The sequence below is a fragment of the Coturnix japonica genome, chromosome 21, assembly GCF_054131305.1.
Source record: "Coturnix japonica strain WE chromosome 21, WE-NBRP24, whole genome shotgun sequence".
Taxonomy (NCBI): Eukaryota; Metazoa; Chordata; class Aves; order Galliformes; family Phasianidae; genus Coturnix; species Coturnix japonica.
In genome coordinates, this window is record NC_140683.1 from 4,919,502 (window position 1) to 4,944,864 (window position 25,363).

The 25,363-nt window shown below is 50.7% G+C and overlaps 1 protein-coding gene across 4 annotated transcripts in view; it reads left to right on the top strand.

Moving 5' to 3' along the window:
* Positions 1–3,579: 3,579 nt before the first annotated feature.
* GPSM1 (G protein signaling modulator 1) overlaps positions 3,580–25,363 on the top strand; it is a 49,850-nt gene continuing 28,066 nt past the window's right edge. For 2 of the 4 annotated variants that reach the window (XM_015878878.3, XM_015878883.3), the window contains exons 1-8: positions 4,099–4,273; positions 18,628–18,849; positions 19,297–19,432; positions 19,733–19,875; positions 20,750–20,873; positions 21,705–21,820; positions 22,058–22,213; positions 23,325–23,433. In XM_015878878.3, coding sequence (XP_015734364.2) covers positions 4,215–4,273; positions 18,628–18,849; positions 19,297–19,432; positions 19,733–19,875; positions 20,750–20,873; positions 21,705–21,820; positions 22,058–22,213; positions 23,325–23,433 — 1,065 coding nt within the window. In that variant the 5' untranslated portion in view covers positions 4,099–4,214. Of the gene's footprint in view, positions 4,274–18,627; positions 18,850–19,296; positions 19,433–19,732; positions 19,876–20,749; positions 20,874–21,704; positions 21,821–22,057; positions 22,214–23,324; positions 23,434–25,363 lie in introns of all 4 variants that reach the window. The other 2 variants (XM_015878879.3, XM_015878882.3) reach the window with 2 other exon arrangements.

The following is a 25,363-nucleotide window of genomic DNA, read 5'->3' on the forward strand; positions in this document are numbered from 1 at the left end:
TCAGATGTCTTTTCCAACCTCAATGATTCTGTGATTCTGTGGTGTCAGTATCAGACTAAGAGGTTTAGTGGGGAAATACTGGCAGTGGATGGATGGATGGATGGATGGATGGATGGATGGATGGATGGATGGATGGATGGATGGATGGATGGAGAGGTCTTTTCCAACCCTGGTGACTCCATGATTCCACATCTGGGTCATCTTTCTAAAATACTTCAGTTCACGTTTAACCTCCTTTGAATCCTCTCTTGTGCTCCTTGATTTGCATGCAGATCAGCATGACTGGTGCAGAGTGTGCTGTGCATCAGTTATCATTCCTAAAATGGGAATTATTACTCCAAGAAACTGTTTCTTTAATAGCAGCATTAAGGCTGTGGCTTCAGCTCTGAGCACAGTGTGCTTCCTGCCATGAGATGCTGCTCAGAGGCTGCAGTGGTTGGTGACACAGCATCATCAGCCGCCCCCCTCCACTGCTTCCATCCCTTGTTCTCACTCATTGGCTGCTTAAGCAGAAAGAAGCACTGTCAGTTATGTGAGAAGGTTTGGAAGTTTGGCCAAGCAATGCAACTGAAGCACAAATATTGACAATCTGTTCTAAAAACAAACCCAAACACACTTGTACTTGATGCCACTGCCAACTGTTACTGTTTAAAAAGGAAAGAAAGCCCCCATCAAAGGTGAAAATCTGTGTTTTCCCCTGGGCTTTCAAGCAGAACAAAAGATTACTTCTGATTTGGAATTACTTCCCAGCATTCCAGCAGGAGAAACTGTTTGCCTGTTGACAACTGGAAACCAGAACTGGTAAAACAATCCCTTTGCCATCACCGTAACCACCAGCTGATCATAGTAGGAGCCCTGGGTTGTCTGCCCAAGCCATACAGCTCTGATCCAGTGCCTCCAAGAAAAGCCTCTTGCTGTTGTTCAGGTTCTGTTGCCTCAAGACCAGTTTCAGAGGAAGAAAGGAGTGCAAAGACCCTTGAAAATCATAATTCTTTTCCAGATCAGATATTCTTCCTTTTCTCTTCCCCCAGATGTATAGCTGGGGATGTGTTTCCATTACTTCCATTTCATGCAGGGGTGATGCTGGACTGGAACTGCCCAACCCAACTACCCATCAACTTCCAACCCCATGTCCTCATGGTGCTGCAGACACGAATGCTGATCTTAATGGAATCCTGTTCATTACACATTTGCCTCTCTCATCTCCCCCTTCACTTCTGCTTGCATTAGGAGCCTGCTCACAGAAGGAGGCTGGGGGGGGTACAGTGATATTAAAGGTGCTCATTAGTGTTTTAGTATTGATGTCCATTCTCTTGATGGGATGATTGGGTCTCTTTGCCCCAGTGTTTTTCTCATTGAGACCCTACATCTTCAAAACTACTGCCTGCTGAAGTGGAGTTAGGGGTTAATGGACTGGCCATGGGGAAAGAGGCACAAAACACCCATGTGCTGTGATCCACCCATGCTTCCTTCACAAGGAGCCAACCCCAAAGGGTGTGAGAAACAGAGGGCACAGCCTGCTCTTCTTTAGAGGCAGCCTTTAAAGGAACCAAGAAAATGACAAACTTATATCTGGAAAAAGGAAAAAAAAGCTGAGTAATGGCAAAGTGCTCCCAGACTGTACCCATCTGAATTAGAAAGAAGACATTTTGAGGTGATGGCATTTAATTACAGCTGTTGCTAACAAGAGCTGCCGATGAGATTGCAGCAGATCAGCAGTGACTTCAGTTTGGGTCTGTCTGTGTTGGGAGTCTGAATCACGATGCTCTTCTTACACATAAACCCCAGCAGAGGCCACCAACAAGCTGCTTCCTGAGCAGCAGGAAAGCTGCCAGCTAATTAAGGGCGATGTGAGTGCCTCGGAGGAAAGGCTGGCTGAGCGTCGTGTCTGTGTGATGAAGACATCAAGGCAGTGGGGGGATGTTCCTTATGATCCATATATGCTCTGCACAGCCTGCTCAGTACCATCCCACTGCCATTCCCTCTGCTGTCTGTGGCATGGCTGTCCCTGCCGAGCAGCAGAACAGAAGTCAGAGCTCCTCAGTACTGGTATAGCTTTGGATATCAATGATCTTCCCCATGATCTATCCCTCCTTTTTTTGCTGCTCTTTGCAGAAGCTCTGGTTTATATTTAAACGTTGTCACTCTGCTTCCTCTCCATCTCATCCAAACTGAACAAATCCATTTCTTCCACCCTTTTCTCATAGGTCACTCGTGTCATTCCCAACACACCCATGTGGACACCATTCACCAGATGAATTATTGGCATTTTTAAAGCATTGGGGTTTTCTTCTATCTGCACGCAGGTAAGATGTGTTGTGGCTTAGGCCCAAGAAGCTTCTTGGCATGGCCACATTGGGTTAACCAAACCCAACCCACAGCAAAGTGATTGAATTGTTTCATCAAATGAATTCAAACCTATAGTGACCCAGAGAGAAAGAAATGGATGTTCAGATGATGAATTATCCATCCAAATCCATGAATGCTGAGGCCAAAGGGGACCATTATGCTCATCTCAGTCTGACCTCCATCCCGACCCTGGCTGTGGAATCTGCCCCAGTGATCCCTGTGCCATTAACATGTGGGTGTTTGCTCAGAGCTCTGCAGAATGCCGTACATCTGACTCAAGCCCAAGCTGGCATCCACCCTCCTTTCTTTCTCTCCCCTCTCCAGCACTGTTTCTCACAAGGGCAATTGCTCCATCTGCCCACAGTCACTGACTGAGCAGTGCTGAGGCCGTGCAACAAAGCACCCTCTGTCTCCTGCACAGCAGCTGCCTTTGGTTTTCATCTTTTGCATTGGTATTCTTTGCTGGAAGAGGAGAAAGTGGGGAGGCACAAACAGCCCTATGGAAATACCAAAGTCTCGGGGTTGTTCATTTGCATTGGCTCACAAGCAGGAGGTGTGTTGTCCTCAGAGAGACCATCATCCTGGGTAAGAACAGGCCAATGTGTGGCACAGAGCCCCAGCCAAGCCTGCAGATTTGCCTGTGCCCTCTCTAGTAAGGTGTGTACCAGCTGCTTTCTTCCTTTTTGCTGAGGGGAATTGTGTGCATCAGGACAGCTGTGTGCCTCCCTGAGTGAGCAGAGCACACAGCAGGATGCTTGCAGTCCTCCCTGCTCTGGTTGTCCTGCAAAGTGAAGATCATTCCAAAGTACAGGCAGATGCAGGTTTGTTTACCAGCACTGTTTTGGATTTAAGCACCCAATTAATTAGCTCTTGTGGTTTGCTAGCAGTTACTGATGGTGCTATCCCCCAAGCAAGATGTCCCTGTGCTCTCAGAGGGGCTTTTCTGCAGGTCCCTGGGGTGGAACATGCAGGATGTGCCTCTGACTTGCCTCTGACCACAGGGTTGGTGGGGCTGCTGGGAATGGACAATAAGCTGCTGGAGCCAGCCAAAACCACAATGCATGCCTGCACTCCTTTAAGGAGCCCACAATGATAATGATATTTAATTTGGTGTTGCTGGATAAGCAGCACTAGTTTACAAACTGGCTCCTGCTGAGCAATCCACTCACTCAGTTTTATGGGAGCACTGCAGGCCTTAGAAAACAGAGGGAGGTGGATGTATTGTTTGATGGTGACCTGCATCCTTCTCTGGGCACCTGAGTGACTGTAACCAGCAAAGGCCCCAGTGTTCAGCAGGACAGAGCTAAACAGAGCACATGAGTCCAACACGTCTGTTGCTCCCAGATTTCTGCTGCCAGCACCACGGGGCAGCTCCAGCTGAAGGCTCGTTGGGAAGAGGCAGCTCTGCTGTGCTTGTCCTACCTGGTAGCCTCAGTGTGCAGCTCAGCCCAACCCAACCACCCCCAGGTGCTGCCTCTCAGCCTAACGACCTCCGGGTGTGGGCACTTACAGAGCAAAAGTGCTTAAACTGAGCAAGCCCAGATGCACTTCATCAAGGAATTAAGTGGTCATTAACGATGCTCTGCCCATCGAGAGGGGCTGGCTGTACCTCTGGGCACCGCACCCATTAGCTGAGGATGCTTTGCTGCTCGGCCCGGTCCCACCGCTCCGCTCCCGGGGCAGAAGCAGCGTGGATCCCTCGGGCCGGAGGAAGGGGAGGAGGCGGCCGAGCCGCGGCCCGCCGCGGGCTGACATCAGCCGGAGGAGGGGCCTGCCCGCGAGTTTCTTGGCTCGGCGCATCACTTCCCGCTGCTGCCATACTCCGGTGCCCGGTGCCGGGCTGCGGCTCGGTGGGGCCGGCGCCCATGGCGGGTGCGCCCGGAGGAGACAGCCCGGGCTCTGCCGCCCGCCGGCTCTATTCGAGGTGAGCGGGGCTGGGTGCGGGGCTCGGGGAAGGGAGCGTGGACCCGGCAGCCTCAACCCCCCACCCACCGCTCCCGGAGCTCCGCGGCCGCAGGGACCGGAGAGGAGACGGGGGGAGGACGGGAAGGAGGCAGTGGGTGTTCCGGGTGAGGGAGGGGAAGGAGCCCCGGCTGTGGGAAGCTGTTGCATGCTCGAGGAGGCAGACGGAACAGGGTGAAAGGCTTAAGGGAGAAAAGCCGCTTTGGGGTGTGGGGGTCGCTCGGTGTGGGGCGTGGTGGGGGTTGGGGCTGTGTGTCCCCGTGGCACCAAAGCGCCGTGCTCTGTTCTAAGGGCAGTGATGCTCAGACCTTGCCCACGGTGGGCGTTTGCACTGCAGGCTCTCGGTTATGCTACAGGGACTCAGCTCCCAGCACTTCGGGTGCTGCCCGGATTCACACAGTTTCGGGCTGTCTGCTGCTCACATAAAGGCCGTGTGCCTCCTGTCCTTTCCATCCGGTCCAAAAATCAAGAAGTCTGAATGGGAGTCAATTGGAGGCCACCCAGCATTGCCTGCAGCATCACTTACCCTGCATGTCCTCACCGTGTTTTATTTCTCCTCTCGTAGTTAAAAGCAGGGGCAATGCAATATCTGGACTATAGGGGGGAGGAAGGATCACTTAGGCTGCATGCAGCACTCCAGCACGTTGTCAGCTCTTTTCCCTGCTTTGCAATAATTTTCAGCACAACTGTTGGCTTCTGCAGTGTTTACCAACTTCTCTTGATTGTGTTGTAAACAGTCTCCATCTCGCTCATTAATGTCACTACAGCTGTACCTGACCTGAATGCGCAGTGGGCAATTAGAGTGCTCTCTCAAAGCACTGGGGATCCTTCTGGAGGAGATGAAGGTTCTCAGAGGTGGAAGGATTGTTGGCTTCCTGGTGTGGAGGGCAGGGGGTTACAGCAGGGTTAAGCCAAAGCTTGTAAGGCAAATCAAGGGGGAAGAATTCCACCTGTGGAATGGACTTTGCTCTGGAATGGCTCCTGTTCATTTTGCACAGGTGTCCAAAGAATCACATGGAATATTCACATTGTTTTCTGGGTGCTGAAACTTTGTGGAATCCATTCTTATGTAGTGTTGAAAGCAAGGCTGTGTTCTGTTCATTCAAGGGAAAAGAAAGCAATACAAAACTTGTGGGCTTTGTCTTCAGATACAATTGGAGGCACTGCATGACTGTCTTAGGCCCAGGCAGTCTCTGGTGTTGGAAATAGCAGCTTGGAAATGCTGATTTTCTTTTGTCAGCCTATGCAGCCAGTCTCAGAAGACGAACCCCCCCAAACACCAGGATAACATTTCTAAAATAGCTGTGCTCCATAACGGGTGACCTGAGCAAAAAGCCATGTGATAGCTTAGCATGTGGTTTTGGTTTTAGTCGATGTCTGCTTGGGGACACTAAACAACTCATAGCTTTGCTGTTTGTGAGCGGTGCTGTCATCCTGAGTTGGAGCTGAGCAGAATGTTTGTTCTCTACTGTAGGGGGGGGTTGTTGCTGCCCCAACCTTGGGCAGGAAGTTGAGGCCTGTGTTTACTGTGTGTTCTTGCAGGACTTGGGCATCCCATTGATTCTGCTGCCTCTCACCTTGCAGGACTCAGGGAGAGGAGCTCCTTCTGGTGCTACGTGTGTGAGTTTTGGGAGGGGGATGTGCCTTCTGTCTGTGCAGTGCCCAGCACATTGTGGTCTTCCTTTTATTCTGGCCTCTAGGTGCTGCTGTGATATGGACAGGCATTGTCTTGGGGGAGACCTGGAGATGGGAGCTGGCCCCACAGCTCAGTTTGCATTCCCTCTCTCAAGGCCAGCAATGGGAATGTCCCAGATGTTGGGTTTGTTCCTGATGTTGCATAAAACAGCGCTGTTATTGTGCTGCAGCTACGTGCTGTTCATGCTATCCCTGGAACACATGCAGGCACATCTCAGGCCTTGTCTCCATGTATTCTGGCCTCCCAGCCTTGCTGCCCTCCCTCTCCAGCAGATCCAACTTTCTGCCACCAGAGAATAGAAAGGTCTTTTTTGTTCTGGTGTGGCTCGGTTTTGTTTTTGTGTACATTTTGCACTTTAGGTGACATCTAAACTCGTGTTCTGCTTTCCTGAAGAACAAGTTTGAAGTCAGGTCTTACGCAGCCAGAAGCCCTTGGCAGCAAGTTCCTTCAGGTGGAGGGATGTCTTATTTAACTCTTGATGCTGTTCTGCTTTAGGAACGGTTCTATCTATGAGCTGCCCCTTGGCTGTACCTTGTTCCCTGGTGCCATGTGCCACTGAGCAGCTCCCAGAGCTCCAAGCAGCGTCTGTATGACAAGAACCAAAGCAGTGAAACAAAAATGCCTCCTGTGTGGGCTGCAGGGCCTGGCCACAAAATGGGGCTTGCTGGGTCCTGGGCTATTGATACATATATATAGTGTCAGCAGGAAAGCTTTCCCACTTGTTGAGCTTTTCTCTCCTTTCGGATACTTTTAGTTCAATGTTACTCAATAGAGCAGATTTTCAGAGCAGATTTAGCAACAAAGTGGCATAAGTGGGATCTTTTTCTCTTCCTGCAAAGTAAGCAGGCCTGATCTTGCGGGAAGGACACTGGCATCCAGAGCCAGCTCTGCCTGTCGTCCAGTGCAATGAACCAGTGTGTAACAAACACACAGCCTGACAAGTATCCCCCACCCCCTTTCAGTGCTGCTGTGGGTGAGGGGACAGGGAAAGGCACAGCAGCTGCTCTAACAATGCCCAGTAATGTTGTGCAACCACCTAGGGAAGGAAGTGAAAAATTATCATTACAGTGCAGTTTCAAGGGCACTATTCAATGAGCAAGTGGTAGCCTTGTACTTAGCTGGCATGTCCTGGGGTGGAGTGACAGGGGAGTAATGGCCTGGCAGCAACTGCAGCCTTGACTCACCCCCAGGAGTGGGGTGGGAGCTTAGAGCTGCTGCTTTATGGCACTGAGCCCCACTGGGTACCCAAAGCAGCATCGTGCCCCCATCCCATGTGTGCCTGGCTGCTCCCTGCCTTGTGGAAGCCTGAGGATGGGGAGGTGCTGAAGTTTCTCCCTGGTATCCAATTGCTTTTATGAATTCAGGTGGGAATAATAAGACTCCTCTGCAAGGCCACAGGTGTTGGAGCAGTAGCACAGAGCCTGGATGAGCTACTTGGAAGGCAGTGCTGCTATCTGATCATCATTTTCAGGATAGAAATCTGTAACTTAAAGTCTTCTACACCAGTTTTCATCCAGTGTGAGCTCTTTGCCCAGGGATGATGGGCTGTGCAGCCCCGGGCCTCTCCCTTCTTACTGAGAATGGGAAGGATGGAGCTCAAGTGGTTTCTTCTGCTGTGAGCTGGGAGGTCTGTACAGCTGCAGGAGCTGCTGGAATGTCTGACAGCCGATGGTCTCATCTCCTTTCCTCCTCCTCTCTACCCCTCGTGTTCCTCTGGGACTCTGGGGCTGATGCATCAGCTCTGGATACTGTAGGAGAAATGTTAAGAAATAGGTATTTCCCCCATTTTTAAGCCTATGTTCATACTAACAACAAACTCCTTATAGGAGCCATTTCATATTGGGCCCTGGCTCCACATGAGAGCAGATGTTCTTACTTGGAAACTGCTTTTAAAAATGTATGGATGGAACGTGGTGCTGTCAGTCGATGCACAGTTTGCTCCCTGAGCTGCAGCAAACGCCGGCTGCGCTGTGCCCATGGGAGATGTGCAGTGCTGCACGCAGGGGCTGCTCCTGTGGGAGCAAACACTGCCTTGAGCCATGCAGGATTCTGCTGTTGAGCCACGAGGGGAGCTGGGGTGGTTTGTTCATTTGTGGCCTTGCTTGTGTTGTGTGCCCTGGTCAGCCTGCAAAGGGGTTTCTCTTTTAGTGGGATTGGATTGCAGCAGACCCAGGGCAGTGAGATGGATTTGGCTGTGGGGCTTGTGAGTGTTGTGCCAACACAGGATGCTGTGGTGCTGTGCTCCCAAAGGGAAGCTGTGACTCGCAGCTGGAGCAGGTGTGTGCTGTGTGTGTGTGTGCTATGCTGACCATAGGGCTGCACCTGCTTGGTGCCCAGCAGCTCTGCTGTGATCCATGTTGGAGAGCACAAAGAACAGCCTTACCTGTGGGTATCCATTTGTGCCTGATGAGAGCTGGGATATGACAATTAATGTTCATCTCTCTGGGACTGTTAATTACTGCCCTCTGTTCTATGGTAGTGGCCAATGTCCTGTGCTGCTGTACTGGAGTGAGTGGGCTCTGAGGGGGCTGCATCCATCCCAGGTTTCTGCAGTGCTTAGCAAACATGAATATTCCATTGCAGCCTTGCTAGGAAGTTCTGCTGCTGTTTGCAAGGGTGAGAATTTGCACATCCTTTGGGGTGAAGGAGAATGCAGGTGGCAAAGCTGGGAGCTGAGGAGTGTCCTGGCTCCCACTTGTCCCTTCCAATGCTTCCTCACCAGGGTCAGTGAACTTAATTGGGAAGGACTCTGCTGCTGAGCTCTTGAGAAGTTATCACAGCTGTATTGGAAATCAGCCCCTTCCAAAGCAGCCATCTGCAGGGGCTGTACAGTGCAAATGGCACTGGAGACAATATCTTGCTGAAAAAACACTGATGCCATCAGAAGCGCCATGTTTATGGCCAGGTTTTCTGCAGTGTGAGGACAGAAATATAAGCCTCATTGGCTAAACAAATGAACATCTCTTTGAGTGTATTTCTCTCTTTCCTGACAAATCAGTGCTCCTGGTTTCAGGGAGGAGCAGTGTGCTTAGGGCAGCCCTTGGGCTGGCTTCTCATGGCAAAGGAATTGGGATTTGCACATTAAGTGCAGGTGGATCTCCTGGAACTGTAAGAGGCCGTGTGAGCCTCAAGGCATTTCCTGGCCTGCTTGTCCCTCTGAGTGTCTGAGCTCCTGCTCTGATCTAAATAATAAACCATATGAGCTCACAGTAACGTGCCCAGAATTTTAAGGCTGCAGCCCTTGGCCAGTGTTCATACTGACTGCTTCCATCAGGGCTGTGATCCAGGGCAAGGCAGTGTGAGGGAGGTGGGTGATTGGAGGCTGTGGTTTGGTGCTTTGCTGGAGAAACAGCGGCTGTTGTATCACCTGCACCCATCCCTTTTGTGTGCACTGCTGCAGAACGTGTGCTTCCTTCCATAACACTCTTCTTGGGTGAGGAGTTGTCCTCAGCTGTGGCACCAAGCCCTGATGTCCTGCCCTTGCATGGGGCTGCACTCCTGAAGCTCTAAGAAGGGCAATGAGTGCGTGCAGCATCAGCACCAGACAACTGAGTCATCTGCAGGGGCTGCCGGCTCTCCCTGTGCCTGAGGCGAACATGGCACAGCGACAGGAGATGTAAATATGCACAAATACACACACTGCCTGCATGGGAGAGGAAAGTAACAGCTCAAAATGGGATTGGAATTTAAAATTGGAAATATAACCGAGCCAAGCTGCGTGTGCTGGAGGCTGTGGCTGCTCCTGAAAGCTGCTCAGACCTGGTGCTGTTCCTACATGTGAACCTGATGCAGTGAGGTGAGGAGCTCTTGTCATACCTGTGTCCTCCCATTGCTGCTGCCTGCATTCCTAGGGTGTATTTCCTCATGCCGCCTGCTGCTGTGCCTTGTTTTTATCTCTCTGCCGGGTGAAGATGTCTCTGCAGAAGACAGAAGCAGATTCTGCTGAGAGCGTTATTGAGAAGCTGATATAAAACGAGCTCCCTTGTTTTGGGCAAGTGTGTAACCCTGGTGTTATCTCCCCTCTTTAGCAGCATAAAGGGAGAGAGGAGCAGTGAGTTCCTCAGTGCTACAGAGCAGACAACGTGCTGCATAGAGCCATTGCAGTACCTGGCAGGTACTGCAAGAAAAGGCTTAACAGAAAATAGGTCTGTGGAGGGGTCTCCTCCTTCTGGCTCCTCAGCTGTTTTCTTCTATCAGGCAGGTAATAAATGGTAGAATATTAAACCTATGTCTTTTTCCATTCTATGTGCATGGTAACAAATACTCGCCGTGCATTGTGACTATGCAGCAGCAGGAAGGAAATATGGGAGAGGGAGAAAATGGAATTGGATGTTAAAGGCATGAGGAGCACAGCCTTAGGAAGGTTGGATTGGGAAAGGGACTCTGTTTCCTACTGGAATGGGATTCTGCCTCCCACCCAGCAGGCATGGCTGTAGGGTGCACAGCAGAACAGCGCAGTAAGTAGATCAGCTGCTCCTTCTCTGAGCTGTTTCTCTGAAGAACATCACTGGTAATTGACCTTTCAGAACACTGTTCCTCTAATTTGGATTCTCCAGCTGCTGGCAGCTTCTTGTCTGGGGTTCTGGCTGTGCTGAACCCAAAGCAGCATCCCATCTCACTGCTTCGGGCATGGTGATGCTCATTGTTTTGTGTTAGTAAGGAGGAAATTATTAGGGGAAATTACTAATGGGCTTGCCATACCCAAGAAACAATGTGTTCATACAGATCCCTGCTATGGAAGAGCAGTATCAGGGTCTATACCTTGGCTGAGAAGATGAGCAGTGCTTTGATCTGTGAGGCAAACTCCCAGCATTATGTGCCCACACGGGGTTATTGGGTTGGCACTGGTACTGCTTTGCTGGAGCAGAACCTCGTGCAGCGTCTGGCCATGAGCAGATAATTGTCTCTTGTTCCATACAGCTGTTCATTGCAGTGCTGCCAAGAGTTTCCAAGGCAGGTGTTATCTGTGAAGCTGTGCTAGGACAGAAGTGCTAAAAATTCTGGGGGATTCAGCAGAGAGTGATGTTGGAAGATGCTCTGGAAGGAGGAGCACCAGCTTGCAGAGTGCTGGAGCTGCAGAGTATCCCACAGAGCCAGGAGACACTGATGCACAGTGCTAGACAGTGGGTCTGTTCTGCTTGGGTTGGCAAAGCAGTGTGCAATTCTCACCCCATGTGTGAGCTGTGCTGCTGTGAGGCCTGGCTGGCTGGAAGTGCTGCCATGCTTTGCCTTACGGGCATGTAGATTAAGCTGATGGTGCATGTGGGTTTTCCATAATGTCACTAAGAACCTCAAAGAGCTTTTGCTGTGGTTCTGCTGAGTCTGGGTTTGCACAGAGGGGCTGTAGAAGCTGTCTAGAGATGCTGGTGGGGGCTGTGGGACTCCCTGGTGGATATCAGAGCTCTCAGGGGAACTGCTTCCTTTCCAGACAAGTGGATGTTGTGTTTAGGAAACCCAAAGGGTGCCCTGTGATGGTAAAACAGCCATGGGGAGCAGCAACATTGGGGTTGCTGCCTATTTGGATGCCCCATGCTCAGTTGCTGTGCTGCTTATTGCTCTTTGGTAGGCTCTGCAGAGGAGGGCTGTGTCTGTGCTGTTCCTACCATTAAGGTCACATTAAACCCCTTCCTGTGGGAGTGCTGGTGCTCCTGAGGTCTCTGGATGAGCTCTGATTGCTCAGCATCAGCCTGGCTCACAGCCTGGTGGCTCTGGGATCCTTCCAAATGCAGCCTCCAAGGCCTTTCCTGGTGCAAAGTGCTTGGCCAGAGGCTGAAAGGAGCTGGAGAGACAGAAGGGAACAGAACCAGTTGGCCGTAGTTTGCTGAGGATTCAGTGGAAAAAGCACACTGTGAACTTTGCCATCATTACCTGTTACCCTGCACCACAATGCTCCATTCGCAGGCTGGCAGCTTACATGGGTCTGCAGGCAGGAGAGAGGCAGCTGTTGGAGCAGGGCAGGTGAAAGCAGGCTGAGGCTGTCTGTATGTGAGGGGCTGTGGGCTGCAGGTGGGGGCTGGCAGGCAGGGGTTAGCCATGTGATGATCCCTATCCTTGCTGGCACTTGGCAGCATCTCTTCAATGTGCAGTGGTTTTCTTGGGGCTGTACTCCAAGTCAGGAGAGCTGGCAGCTGAGAGGAAGGAGAAGCCATTTCCAGTGCCAAACTTGGTGTGAACGCAGCCTTGTGTGTCAGTGGGTGAAAGAAGTTGAGCAGCACAGGAAGAACAGAGTAAAGCGGGTCAGCTGTCCTCATTGTGTTGCTGCTGATGAGTCAACTGCTTGTAAACATAGTTGGTTTTGATGCATGCTGTAATTGGAACTCTGTTTCGTAGCAGGAGCAGCATGATGATTTAAATCACAGCATATAGTTTAGTGAGAGGAAGCGCTGACCCTACTGCCAAAGCAATGTTATAATGAAAAGCCATTCAGAATGCGCGTCCTCTTTTGCCCTCTGGTTTCTGGAAGTGACTGAAGGAAACAGCACTCTGCTTCTGGAGAAACCATCCCCTGAGTGTTGTTTCTTTGCTGCATGACGGATTAATTTCAGTGATGGCACCAGTGCTGTGCAAGAGAGCTGCATGCTCGTGGAGAGCTCAGCCAACCTTCCTGGTTGTGCTGAGAGCAGTGAGCTCGTCTGATACACACAGTGACCACATTGCACATCCTGCTGCAGCTGGGCTCTTCCTGAGAGGGAGCTCTCCTTCACTGTCCCTCTTTCAAGATGCTTTGCTTGGTCTGTGCCTTTCCACAGGCCTGTTTGGTTTGGGAGTAAAAACGTTCTTTAATGGATTGATGTCCCACTTGGTGCCTCCTGAACTGTAATTCCCTTAGTCCCAGTGAAGCTTTTACACCTTAAGTGCATTGAGTCTGGGTAGCAGTGAAACCATTAACCAAGATTAACTGAAAAATCACATTTGCACCTCAATCCCAACTGAGCCATCTCCAGCGCCACCAGTTAATTATGTTCCGTTTTGATCCTTTTGATGCTCGAGTGATTTTAGAGTACCAAAGCCTGAACTTGTGCCTATTGCTCAATAGGGATTTCACTACTCAGATGCTATGGAATGATTGCACTTTATTCAGTTCCTGCTGCAGGAGTCGCTGTGCTGGGCTATTCCATGTGGTCACCACCTGCAAATCCCTTTACTGCATTGAGCCTTGGATCTGGACCTTGCATTCTCTTCTTCCTGCCCTTCCTCATGGGTTTGATGTTGGATGGGCACTGCTGGGGTTGGGAGGTGCTGGGAGCACTGGGAGCCTTGGGCTTCTAAGCAGGCAGTGAGGGGGGTGGATGCAAATTGTTGCTGATGATGTGGCTTGTTGGAGCCACTATGAATTGAAATGGGGTTTTATTCAGCTCTACTAATCAGAGGGTGAATGCAGCTAAATACAGCTGTCTTCCTTGCTGTCATTTGGTATTTATTAGCAAATATGCAGTGGAATTGAATTCCTTGTAAGTACTTTGCAGCTAATGGTAGGTGGCAATTAACTGAAATGAGTACTGTTGAGCACGGATGCTACCATCAGTGAGTGGAAGAGGAGGTATGGAGCCAGCACATGGCCCCAGCAGCTTCCAGAACACCCTGTTGTTTTCCCCTTTGGATTCCCTTTATTGAGGCTGCAGTGAAAATAGCTTCTCATGTGCCTCAGTCTGCCTGCTTATGCCATGGGTATCTTGGGCCTGTGCTGTTCTGTGGGTGAGCAGGGAGAGAACAAATAGGAGTTATCCATGCAGTGTTTGGCAAGGGAAAAGCAAAGGTTTGGGAAGAGAGGGTGGTTGGGGTACTGCACTGTAGCTCCAAGAGTAATGTTCTCCCATCTGGGGACGTGGATCATCACAGCAATCCTAAAGATAGAGCTGTTTTGACAGCAAAGGTGGTCGCTGCTAATGGCACCGGTAGCACCTGATACTGTTCTGCTTTGCTTCTTGCTTGGCAGTGTTCTCAGCATTCCTGGGCCCCTCTCTGCCTCCTCTGTACTGAAGGTTTTGTTCTATGAGTCCTTCTGCCTTGCCTGTGCACCCCTTGTAAAGGAACATCTTTTGCTTTCTATTCTTTCAGTATCTTGCCAGGCAGCCAGAAGGCAATCTGTTCTGTACTGTCATTAGCTGCTGTCTGGCAGTGCTGGATGACCCTGTGAGATCTTGTTGTTAGCAGCAATATCAGCCCTTCCTGTTCTTCTCATCTCTTCCTTCCTTCAGATCACAGCTATCCTCCTGAGAAGAAGTTAAGGCAGAGGGAGGGGGCCCTTCTGCCTGCTGTGTGTGCCAGCTATGATGCCCGGTCCTGTCATAGCAATGCACAGCTGTTACAGTGATGGGGCTGAGCAGTGTGCAGTGCTCTGCCATTTGTGTCCCCCAACAGAATACAGTGCAGATGGCAAAACTCATCTGTGGCCAAACTGCTTGGCCTCCTGTGGCCTTTGATAAGTGCAGTCATTTTGTAGTTGTTTCTTAGATGCCTGCATTGCCCCACGTTAGATGTCTTTTGCATAAGGAGCCAAGTGCCCCCACTTGCCCTGGCTGCAGCCCTGTGGCTGTGTGCACAGCCCACATGCAGTGCAGCTATAAGACCTGCTTGGTGCTGTTGCTGAGACCCTCCCCAGTGCACACAGCACTGTTCTGATTCCTACATTACAGTCAGGGGCTTTAAAACTCTATCCTGACCTGTCTGGATTTGACATGTTCAGTCAGCTCCATGCATTCAGGGAAAATCAAAGAGCTTGTGCTCTTGCTGTGAGCTGGGAAGGCTACCAGGCACTCCTGAATGCCCATGGACTGGGATGTGTTCTGTCACCAGGGAGTGCTGCCTGTCTGGAAGAAGGTATAGATCTCTGCGTGTGGTTTGCATTTAGTGCAGGGGCAAGGCTACTCTTTTGGGCTTCACTGTCCTTCTGTTTTTCTCCCCCATGCTGTGCTATTAGTAAAGAGTTTGCATGCACTGGAATTGCATTTACAAGCCTTGACGTCTTAGCTGTGGAAGGAAGAAAATCAGCTCGTGTTCTGCAGAGTCACCTCTGAACCACACCATATGGCCCAGCCCAGCGCCTTCAGCTTCTCAGCAGCAATTTGCTGGCTCAGGAAGGAGTGAATCTTCTTTTCTGGAATTAAGGACGAGCAGTAGGTGCTTGCTGAGGTGGTACAGGCCCATGCACTCTGTCTGGGTGTCAGCACAGGGTGAGGGGATAGAGGGCTGTGCCTTCTCGTACGGGGATGTTTAGGAGCCCAACCAACTGGACTGGTGTGTGGTGTATGGGATCTGCCTTCTGCTGGGTCTCAGCATCTGGGAGCTGCTCAGACCATTTCTGGAGCTGACGGACGAGGCATCTTCAGAGTCTGTTGAGCTGCTGTGTGATTCTGCTCAGAGATGTCCCTGTTCTGGAGCAGCTCTGAGCTCCTCTCCTGACAAGCAGAGATGGTGCAGCACCAGGAGCTCTGGCTGCAGTGGTGACATGGGCAGGAGGAGCTGATGCAGCCACAGAGGTGAAGTGCTGTGGGAAGAAACCAGTTCCAAAAGGAGATGGGTGCTTGCCTTGGAGCTGATAATCTCTTGGGCTCATCCAGAGTCCTCCTTCTTTTGGCAGTGCTGAACATGTGAATAAGCCAGGATTCTTTTGTTTCTGGATTTTAGCTGTGGACTCATCTCTCTTATACATGAAACCAGCAGATGACAAAGGATGTTCTTCCTCTTAGAGGGAAGAGGACATTACTTTCTCTAGGTCTTCTATAGCAAAAGCAGCACTCTTTTTCCCCTCCCATTGAGGACAGCATACAGGAGTGGGAAGAAGTGAAGCATAAGGGAAGCTCTGGACTCCAGCAGCTTGCTGGTAACACTGCCCAAGTGGATGGTGTGAGAACTGGAGTGTGGCGTGTGTCATGTGAATGCGAAGATGCCATCAGCATCTTCCAAACCTCAGCTTCCCCTGGTGAGATCTGCAGTGAGAGTCGTCTGCAGGACGGTGCCTGGAGGCCCTCAGCCCTGTTCCCTCCTCCTGCCCGTGGGTTTGGAGCTCTGGGTTTATGTCCAGAAAATGCGTAAGCTGCAGAAGAAGAGGTAGGAAAGGGTTTGGGGGCTTTGTGGGAGGAAATGGGGCTCCTGCTTGTCTCAGTTTATTCAAGGCTGGTTCAGATTAGCTCACTTGAATGGCAGATGTCCCTCTTCTACTGAAATTGCCCTTGTTGTTTCTTACAGTTCAGCTTTGGGCAATGGAAGCTGCTGGGCATATAGTGGTTGGATGTGTGAAGCTGTTTGTTGCTGAACATTTAGTTGTTCCCTGTGCCCTTTATGTTGTGTTTCTGAGCACTTTTAAAGCCTGCGGTGACTGAATTACACACTGAGTTGCTTCCTGGAATTAGCCCTGGCTGTGGGAAGGGCAGGAGTGGGTTGTATTTCTGTTTAGCATTGCTGTCTTCAGCTCCTGTCCCTTCACATGGCAGCAGAGGCTTGGCTGAGCATGGAACAGCCTCCCATCCCTCCCTGATGTGCTGAGGTCCCGAACCAAGCAGTGATGCTAATTAGATAAGGCAGATATGCTGCTGAGCAGCCTGTTCAAGGGCAAACAGATTTCCATTAGGCTGCTTGCACTGGAGGGCTGTGTCACTGCAGCGTGCCCGAGCACCAGGAGAAGCTCCTGGTGAGTGTGAATGTGCACAGGTGTGTGTGTGTCAGGGCAGGGCTGAGGCATTCTGTGTGCTCCTGCCAGTGCTTCCACCTGTAAATGGAGACTTAACAGGATGCTGCTCTTGGAGTGCTCATCTGGGCTCTGTTGTTGTAGGGTGAGGAACAATCATTGTTCAGATCACACAGCAGCTGTGCTTGGTCCATGAATGCAATGCCATGAATTAGGCAAGCTGTTCTCCAGTTTGGTTTTTAGACTCTATGTTGGGTGAACTCAAGCTGCTGAAGAGAGCCTGGTTATTGGGATGAGCTTTGACTGTTGAAATGTGAAACAAAATTATGCAGAGTCTGCTTCTGTCTGCAGCCTCCCAACCTCAGTTCCTGTGACAGTGGCTCCATTTCCCCCCACTCTGAGTCCTTTCAAGTTTCTTCTCTAAGTTCCCTGAATTTCTTTTTGCTCATTTAGGTGTTCATTTTCTTTCTCCAGCCCCAAACCTTCTTGGGGACTGTTGGCAGATGTCTGTCAGTTCCTGACATCGCCTGCTCTAGTGATCTGCAAACCACACAGCTCGCCACGATCCTGCAATGGGCCCCTTGAACTCAACACTCTGCAGCAGAAGCTCATTCTTACTAATTTTCTTGTGGCTTGGCTCAATGTACTGTGGAGAGGAGTTAAACATTTTTAGTACCAGCAGTCAAACATTTTCCTTTTTCCTGTATCAAACAGGGCTTCAGGCATGGAGCAATGCTGCGCTGGCACTGCAAGCAGCCTTCTTGTACAAGTAAAATATCCCCCTAGGTGCAGGCTGTGGAGGAGCTGTGTTGGTTGAGGTGGGAGCTCTCAGGGGTTGTGAAACAGCTTCTTTCTCCCTGCTGTTATTTGGTGGCTTTGGGGACCAAAGAGCAGTGAGATGGGAGAGGTTGCAGGGCTGGGTCTGGATGTGTTGTGTTATTTTGGGGGAGGCATCTCCCAGGGCTCAATGTGTGCCTGTATAGGAGGCAGCAGTGGGGCTGCAGCTGTACCACGCATGTTGTTCTCAATCTGTGTAGCATGACTGAACTCCCTGCAGTGCTGTTTTGCTGAGAATAGAATAGAAGTCTCCTTTGGGTGTTTATCATCTTCTGTCTGACTGTTGCTCTTCTGACTCGGGATGAGTGAGCTGTGATTTTTCAGAGCAGACATCTGCCTTTGACCCATGTGGCTCTGAGCGTCTAAAATACATGAAGCAGAAAGGGGGAAAAAACGCCAAAAGGAGTGAATAGAAGGCTCTGAGCAGACACAGGAACACATTGCATCCATCCCCTTGTCTTGGAGGGGCTGACTTTCCAAACACAAGCTCTCATACTTGTGCCCTGTCATGGTGGGTTCAAGGCTGCTCTGAGCTCCTGGGGGTGGCTGTGATGTAGGACTCAGTGGGGAGCAGGGCGTTCCAGTGGCAGCAGCCTTGCTTCTCTGTGCTCGCAGCCCAGTGTGCACTGCTGCCAAAGGTGTTGAGAAACAGGAGGGAGAGCAGCTTGCCTGCAGGCTGATGTGCAGAGTGCTTGTGGAAAAAGTGACAGGCAAAGCTAATGGAAAGCAGCCCAGTTGCTCAGCCAGGGAGCTGTGTGCAGCCCAGAATTGTGCTGGTATCCAATGAGGAGGTGTTGGGCTTTGGCTGCCCTTACTGTTTCCCTGGGGAAGCAGCATACGCATGAGCAGCCCAAGTGTGAGACTTCTGTGCTGTGCACCCTCTGGAAGAAGAGCAGATGCCATGCTATGCTCAGGATGCCAGCACGCAATGTGGGCACTGGGAGGCACGAGTTCCTTGTCCTGCTTCCAACCACGAACCCAAGGGCTGCTTGTGGCCGCTCACAGGTGCAGCCTGTAGCTCTGGGTGCTTCTGTCTCACATGCAGGAGTTTTTCCTGATGCAGTGAGTAATTAGATGTTTGTTGAGCTGCCTTTTTAACCACTGCATGGTGGCATGGGCACACTGGGTCTAAAGGTGGGCATCTTGCTTTTGACAGAATGGAGGCATCCTGCCTGGAGCTGGCTCTGGAAGGAGAACGTCTGTGTAAGGCAGGGGACTTCAAAGCTGGGGCAGCCTTCTTTGAAGCAGCAGTGCAGGTGGGGACAGAGGACCTGAAGACTCTCAGTGCCATCTACAGTCAGCTGGGCAATGCCTATTTCTACCTAAAGGAGTACTCCAAGGCCCTGGAGTACCATAAGCATGACCTCACACTGGCCAGGTAAGTGTGTTGGCTGTTCTTCATCCTAAGCAGAATTTGAGCAAAGGAAAGTTCTGTGGCATCTGAGCCCAACAGGATGAGGGAACCTGCCCTAGAAATGAGCATCCAAGGTAGCTCTGAGGTGTGGAATTCACCATCATATAAAGAACACAGGAGGCAGAGGAAGGGATATGGAGGAGAGTGGCTGGAGCAAGAACAGGGCAGTGTCTGATTCTTCCCTCCCCATTCATGGGAAGCACACCTGAAGCCATTAGAAGTCTCCAACTGAGAAAGCAAAACAGTGAACAAGAGTGTCAAGAGAAGCTGGGGACACCTGGATGTGGTGTCCATATCATGCAGTGTTTGCTACAACTTTGCTCTCTGTAACTTGAATTTTGCCTCCAACAGTTGATGAATAAATGTCTGTCAGATCTTTAATACCTTTCCCTTCATTGGGTTGTCTTGTAGGACCATTGGGGACCGCATTGGAGAAGCCAAGGCAAGTGGCAACCTTGGGAATACATTAAAAATACTTGGGCAGTTTGATGAAGCTGTCGTTTGTTGTCAGAGACACCTGGACATTTCTCAGGAGCAGGGAGACAAGGTAACTGCTCCATAGCATCCAGCAGGATGTTTCTGCTCTGTGTCCTTCCTGTCTTGAAGCTTAATCCACCCTCAAGCCCCAGTAAATGATGATTTGGTTGATGTGGGCCCTGGTAGGAGCTGGGATGTCAGATTCTCCCTTCTGACCCCATCTGATGCTGCTGATGGGCAAAGCTGGCACTGCAGTGAGGGTGGTAAAGGAGAATGTGGGCTTTGGCTGAGCATCTCTGTCCAGCAATGGAAAGGGCCATGTTGGGATGGGGAGGGTAATGCATTGCTGTGTCTTTCTCTTCCCTCTTAGATATGTGAAGCCAGAGCACTCTATAACATAGGAAATGTTTACCATGCAAAGGGAAAGCATTTATCTTGGAACATGGCCCAAGATCCGGGCTGCCTGCCTCAAGAAGTCAAGGAGACGCTACAGAAAGCTTCAGAATACTATGAGTAAGTATTCAAGTGTGGCCACCCTTTTGTGCTGCAGGGAACTGGCATCAGTCACTGATAAAATGCTGTTAGCAAGTAGGAATGTTCCTCCAACTGTGAGGGGCCAAGTTATGCTAATGAATTCATCTCAAGGAAGGCAAGGGAAGGGCTGCATGCTTTTACAGAGCTTGAGCTAAAACTTTTCCTACTAGTGCCTCAATAAAAGCCTTTGCAGCTTGACTTTGCATGCACTGAAGTTCAATAGCCTGCTCTGGGAGGAGAGCTCCTGCGGCCCCTGCTGCTCTCTGCTGGCCTTGGTGGGAATGGATCCCTGCACATCTCTTCCTATGGCCACAAACAGAGCTGCTTGTCCCAAAGGATGAGGCTTTTCCTTTGGAGCAGTGTTTCCCCTTGGAAGGGATCTGTAGTTCATCCTGCTGTAACATCCTTCCCTTTCTTAAACAGTTGCAGAGTTCACTCTGATGTTCAGCACAGGAAGGTTATTGCCCAGCTTGCTTTTAGGCCAATAGTTTTCTCTTACTACCTCAGCTTTGTTTCAGTAACACAGGTGGTTTTTTTTAAATAGCTTTTTACATGAAGAGAGCACCAAGATCTTGCATCAATCTCCTCGTACCTGAGGATGTGTTAATGCTGATGTGTGGCTCTCTAGCCTTTCCCCAGTGAGTGATGCATGTTGCACAGGCAGTGATTAGATTAGTGCCACTGAGAGCTCTGTGTGTGCTGGGAAGAACCATAACAAGGGAATATGAATCTTCCCCTATCCCCAGGTTCATTCCTGCCTTGCTGGGGATAATATCTCTTCTCTGATGCTCATAGCAACCCTTGTGCTGTAGGTTGACTGTGGGAGGACAAATATTGCTCTGCTTCCTTGCAGGAGGAACCTGTCCCTGGTGAAGGAGCTGGGGGACAGAGCTGCACAGGGCCGTGCTTATGGCAACCTTGGCAACACGCAGTACCTGCTTGGCAACTTCAGTGAAGCCATTGCCTTCCACAAGGAGGTGGGAAAGCACGTGGGGATCTCCCTGGGGGATGGGAGGGCCAATAGGGAGCAGACTGTCTGCTCAGCTGTGGGGGGCGCAGACCCCCATGTGTGTCAGCCCCTGCCCTGATGTGCTGTGCTGCCTTACTGCATTCCTCATCAGCACCTGATGAGCAGTGTAAGGGAAGGGTGCTGTTGGCTTGGAAACCAAAGGAGATTTCTAAGGGCAATTTGCAGCTGGGCCTAGGAAAGGCTTTTCTGTGCTTAATTTGTGCCAGTCTAAATTGTAATAAATGCAAGCCGTGAATTTAATTAAGCTGCTGAAAGAGCTGCTGATCAGGAATAATTGTTGTTTGTAGAGCACAGCTACTTTCTGTGGAGCTTTTCAGAGGGGTGAGACCACGCAGTCCCTGCCCCAATTCAAATGCAATTCAGTTTCTTGTTGAGAGCTGACACTATTTCTTTCAAAGTGGAGGGTGCTGAGTATATCAGGCAGTCAGGCCCTGCCAGAGCTGCTCTGGTTTTGTTTGAGAAGGTGCTGGGGACAGCAGTGCTGTGAAAGAAGGTACATGAAAGGGGCAGAACAACTCCGTGCAGCCCCTTCTTGGAGCCAAAAAGAGCATGTTGGGATGGGAGTTGCAGGAGGATGTCTCTGCTCTGTGTCCTTCCTGATGCTGAGTTGCAAAAGATGGAGAGAGTTCCTGCTGCATCCAGCCCTGATGTGCACATGCACCGCTGTGTTTCTGGATGTAAACTCTTACAAAACAAGAAGCTAATCTCCCAGCAAAGCTGCTGTGTAACAGAAGTCTGGCATTGCCAACCTGTACTCATTCATCTGTGTCTGCTGCAGCGCCTGGCTATTGCTAAGGAGTTTGGGGACAAAGCAGCTGAGAGGAGAGCATACAGCAACCTGGGCAATGCACACATCTTCCTTGGGAGATTTGACATCTCTGCTGAATACTACAAGTAAGTGCCAGGAGCTGAGGCAGACTTGGGGCAGATGCTCCCTGCAAAACCCCAGGGGATTCATAGGCCTATGGGGAAGTGATGGGACCTGGTGCCAACTGCTTGTGTGATGCTTGGCAGCAGCAAGAGATACCACCACCTTCCAGCTCCAATGCCATGTACACCAAAGCTATGACTGTCCTGTCACCCTGGGGAGCTGCCCTGCAATGACCAGCTCTCTTATCTCCACCTGTCCAGGAAGACTCTCCAACTCTCCAGGCAACTCAAAGACCAAGCAGTAGAAGCCCAGGCTTGCTATAGTCTTGGAAACACATACACACTGCTTCAAGACTATGAGAAAGCAATTGAGTACCATCTAAAACACCTGGTGATAGCACAGGAGCTGGGAGACAGGTAAGGGAATGCCCCCAGGGGTGGCTTCTCTGTTCTTGGGCTCTGAGCACAGTCCTGTCTCAGTTATCTATCACTGTGCATTGCTGGAGATGAAGAATAGCAATGTGTAATATTGAAGGTTTTAAGCAGTCTCTCAGGAAGTGATCTTTGGTCCTATCTATTGGTCAGGGGAGAAAGAGTGATGTGAATGAGGACCTTTACTACCCCACTAAAACCCAGAGATCGGGTCCTTATGGCTGTGCCTTGTTCAGCATCACTTCCAGCAGCGCTGGGAAGCTGGGTATCCTCCACTAGATGGAGCAGAGACACACGAATGGCAGCACTGTGGTACTGTCAGGGCAATATCTACTCGGGGAAGATCTAATCCCACCCAAGGGTGAATCATGCTGTGGGGGTGCAGCCTGTGGGCTCCTGCATTTCTGGGAACACGCCCCGTGAGCAGAAGGCATTGAACTGGGTGACAAGAGAAATGTTTAAATGCTGATCAACCCGCCCCAACCTCTGAGGAGGGAGTTGCAGTCACGCTGAACCTCCCCCCGCGCCCCCATGTGCTTTTTTTATCCCTTCACCCCCCACATCTGCACGTTGGCAGAGCTGAGCAGGCTGTGCTGAGCAGTTGGGATGTGCACGCTGGTGCAAGCAGGTGCTGGAAACAGGCACCTGTGTGCTGGGTGAGGGCTGCCCGGTGACATGCTGGTATCCAGCAGGGGGACGTTGCATCCCTGCAGTGTTTTCCCCTTGTTGGGTGATAGCTGTCCTCTTGATGCCTTGTGTATCCCTAGAGAGGAATCCATGCAGAGCATATGGGAGCTCTCACTTCTGCTCTGATTGATGCTTGCATGTGACATCAAACTGTTCTGGGTCCTTGCCACACCACCTACCTTTTGGCTGCTGTGGGTACGGCCCCATTTCTGAAACTATTGCTCATCCCCTGACCTTGCTGCCTTTAGTGTAAGGGATTAAGGTGCACAGTGCATTTCATTTTCTCGGGATATTCTGTGGGTGAAAGCAGAGCTGGCTCAAGGTGCCCCTGAGGAGGCTGTGAAAGGGCTGCTGTGCTGGGCCGGGCTCTGCCCAGGATTTCCGTGGTCAACAGCTTCCTGTCTTGCAGGGTGGGAGAGGGAAGGGCCTGCTGGAGTCTCGGAAATGCCTACGTCTCCTTGGGAAGCCATGAACAAGCTTTGCACTTTGCAAGGAAGCATCTTGAAATCTCCCAAGAGGTAAGAGAAGGTAGCTCAGCTCAGAGGGAACCAGCCCTTCCTGGTGAGAGGGAGACACCTTTTTCTATCTAAACTGATTTTGGGGGTAGTTCTTCTCTAGCTACAGCTGCTCTGCAAATTACCTGCCTATCTACTGCTTCAGTGCTGTCCTGCAGGGCTCGGTTGGAAAATATCCTTGTTGTGGGAGGCTCCCAGGCTTCTGTATTGTTAGTGCTGGTACAGCTGCTGCACCTTGCTCTCATCTGATCCTCCTGGGGGAGGAAGGACCAGGGCAGCAGCTCTCCAACCTGCTGGCAAGGATGCTGTACACCCAGCCTGCTGGTGGGGCCCCTCTCTCCTAAGCAGCAAGCTGTGAGATCCTGACTGCCAGGCACTTTGTGGTTGCAGATTAGGTCTTCTTTCCATGTGAGTTGCTACCAGGCTTAGCAATGCCAGCATCCTCCCAGAGGCTGCAGCAGGTGAGGGGTTCCAGCTTTGCGTGGTGAACTTGAGCTACAGCTTTCCTGGTACAAGAACAGAAGGCGTTTGCTGAAGCCTTTCTGTACAAGAAGGCATTGTTTGCTTTCCAGTGTGTTATGTGGAAGTCAGCTGTGGCCTCTTTAGTTTTCCCCAGATGAAAAAAATTGACCTTTTGGAGCACTAATTGAAATTGCTGTATGTAAGTGCTCTGTGTGCACTCCTGTCTATGAGACTGGTTGAATGGTGGGGTAGGGCTGACGTACCAACCTAATGAAGCACTTAATTATACTTATCAGACCTGCAGGAGAAATAATGTTCTTTGGCCCTGAACATCTTAGGACAAATGAGCTCTTCCAACTCCAGCCTGCCAGGACAGGCAGTGGGGGTGCAGCGAGGGGGGGAGGTTGTGTGTCTTGCAGGGGGTGGTGGGAGGGAGAGCAGGAGGGCTGATGGTGCTGCTCTCATCCTGATGTGATGGCTGTATGGCAGGTGGCAATAACCCCCCTCACATCTTTAATTATGGAGTAGGGCAGAGGCCATGTCTGTTTACAGGGAGGGCCTGCATTAGCTTCTAGCAGCAAGTGATGCTCTTGTAAAGCTGATTAATTTTGCCTTGGGAACTGAGTTAGCTGCTTGTGCTGTTGTGTGGTGAGCATCAGCGCTTTGCCCATAGGAAAAGGCAGGTTAAACTTCTGCCTGCTAATACTTAAAACTCATTTCTCATCACCGTTTCCCCCCTCCTGCCCTGACATACATCTGATGGTGACATTTGAATCCAGAGGAGGTCTGTGCTGAATAACCACATGGGAAGCTGCTGCGAGGAGATCTGAGGTTGTGCAGAATTCCTTCTTAAGCAGCTGGAGAGGAAGATGAGAAGCTGCCCCAGCTCTCAGGTGCTGCTCAGCAGTGCCTTGCTCACACCTGTGTGTGATGGGGGAGCAAAGACAGCCAAGGTGAGGGCAGAGAGCCTCTGCTATGGCATGTGAGACAGCTGCCCTGACAGTTATACTGACAGTGATGGGGCCCTGGAGAGAATTTGGAGTGAGTGGAAATCAGGGAAGTACTTAATAGAGCATCAAGGACTGTGTGACCCAACCAGGACGTGGTAATTTCTCTGGAGATGATGTCAAGAGCAAATCTCTTGTAATTGGCAGGGGATTTATGCCTGATGATAAGCTGTTTGATCTGCCTCCCTTTACTGGTGCTCAGGGCTTTGTCATAAATAACGTGGGGATTTATGGTTCTGTTCTAGGACGATTCACGCTGTGGTCTATCTCAGAGGACCACAAAAGAGCTGTTGCAAGGCATTTAATGGGGACTCAGGCTTCTTCAAGGAGGAGGCCAAGGGCTGTCTGTAATAGAGGCGGCTGTTCCTCTAAAGATTAGCAGCTGAGTGACCTCTCTGTGTTGGCTGGTGATACGCAGTGCAGTCATTTTCATGCCTTGTTAACCTTTGAGGTGCGCTCAGCTG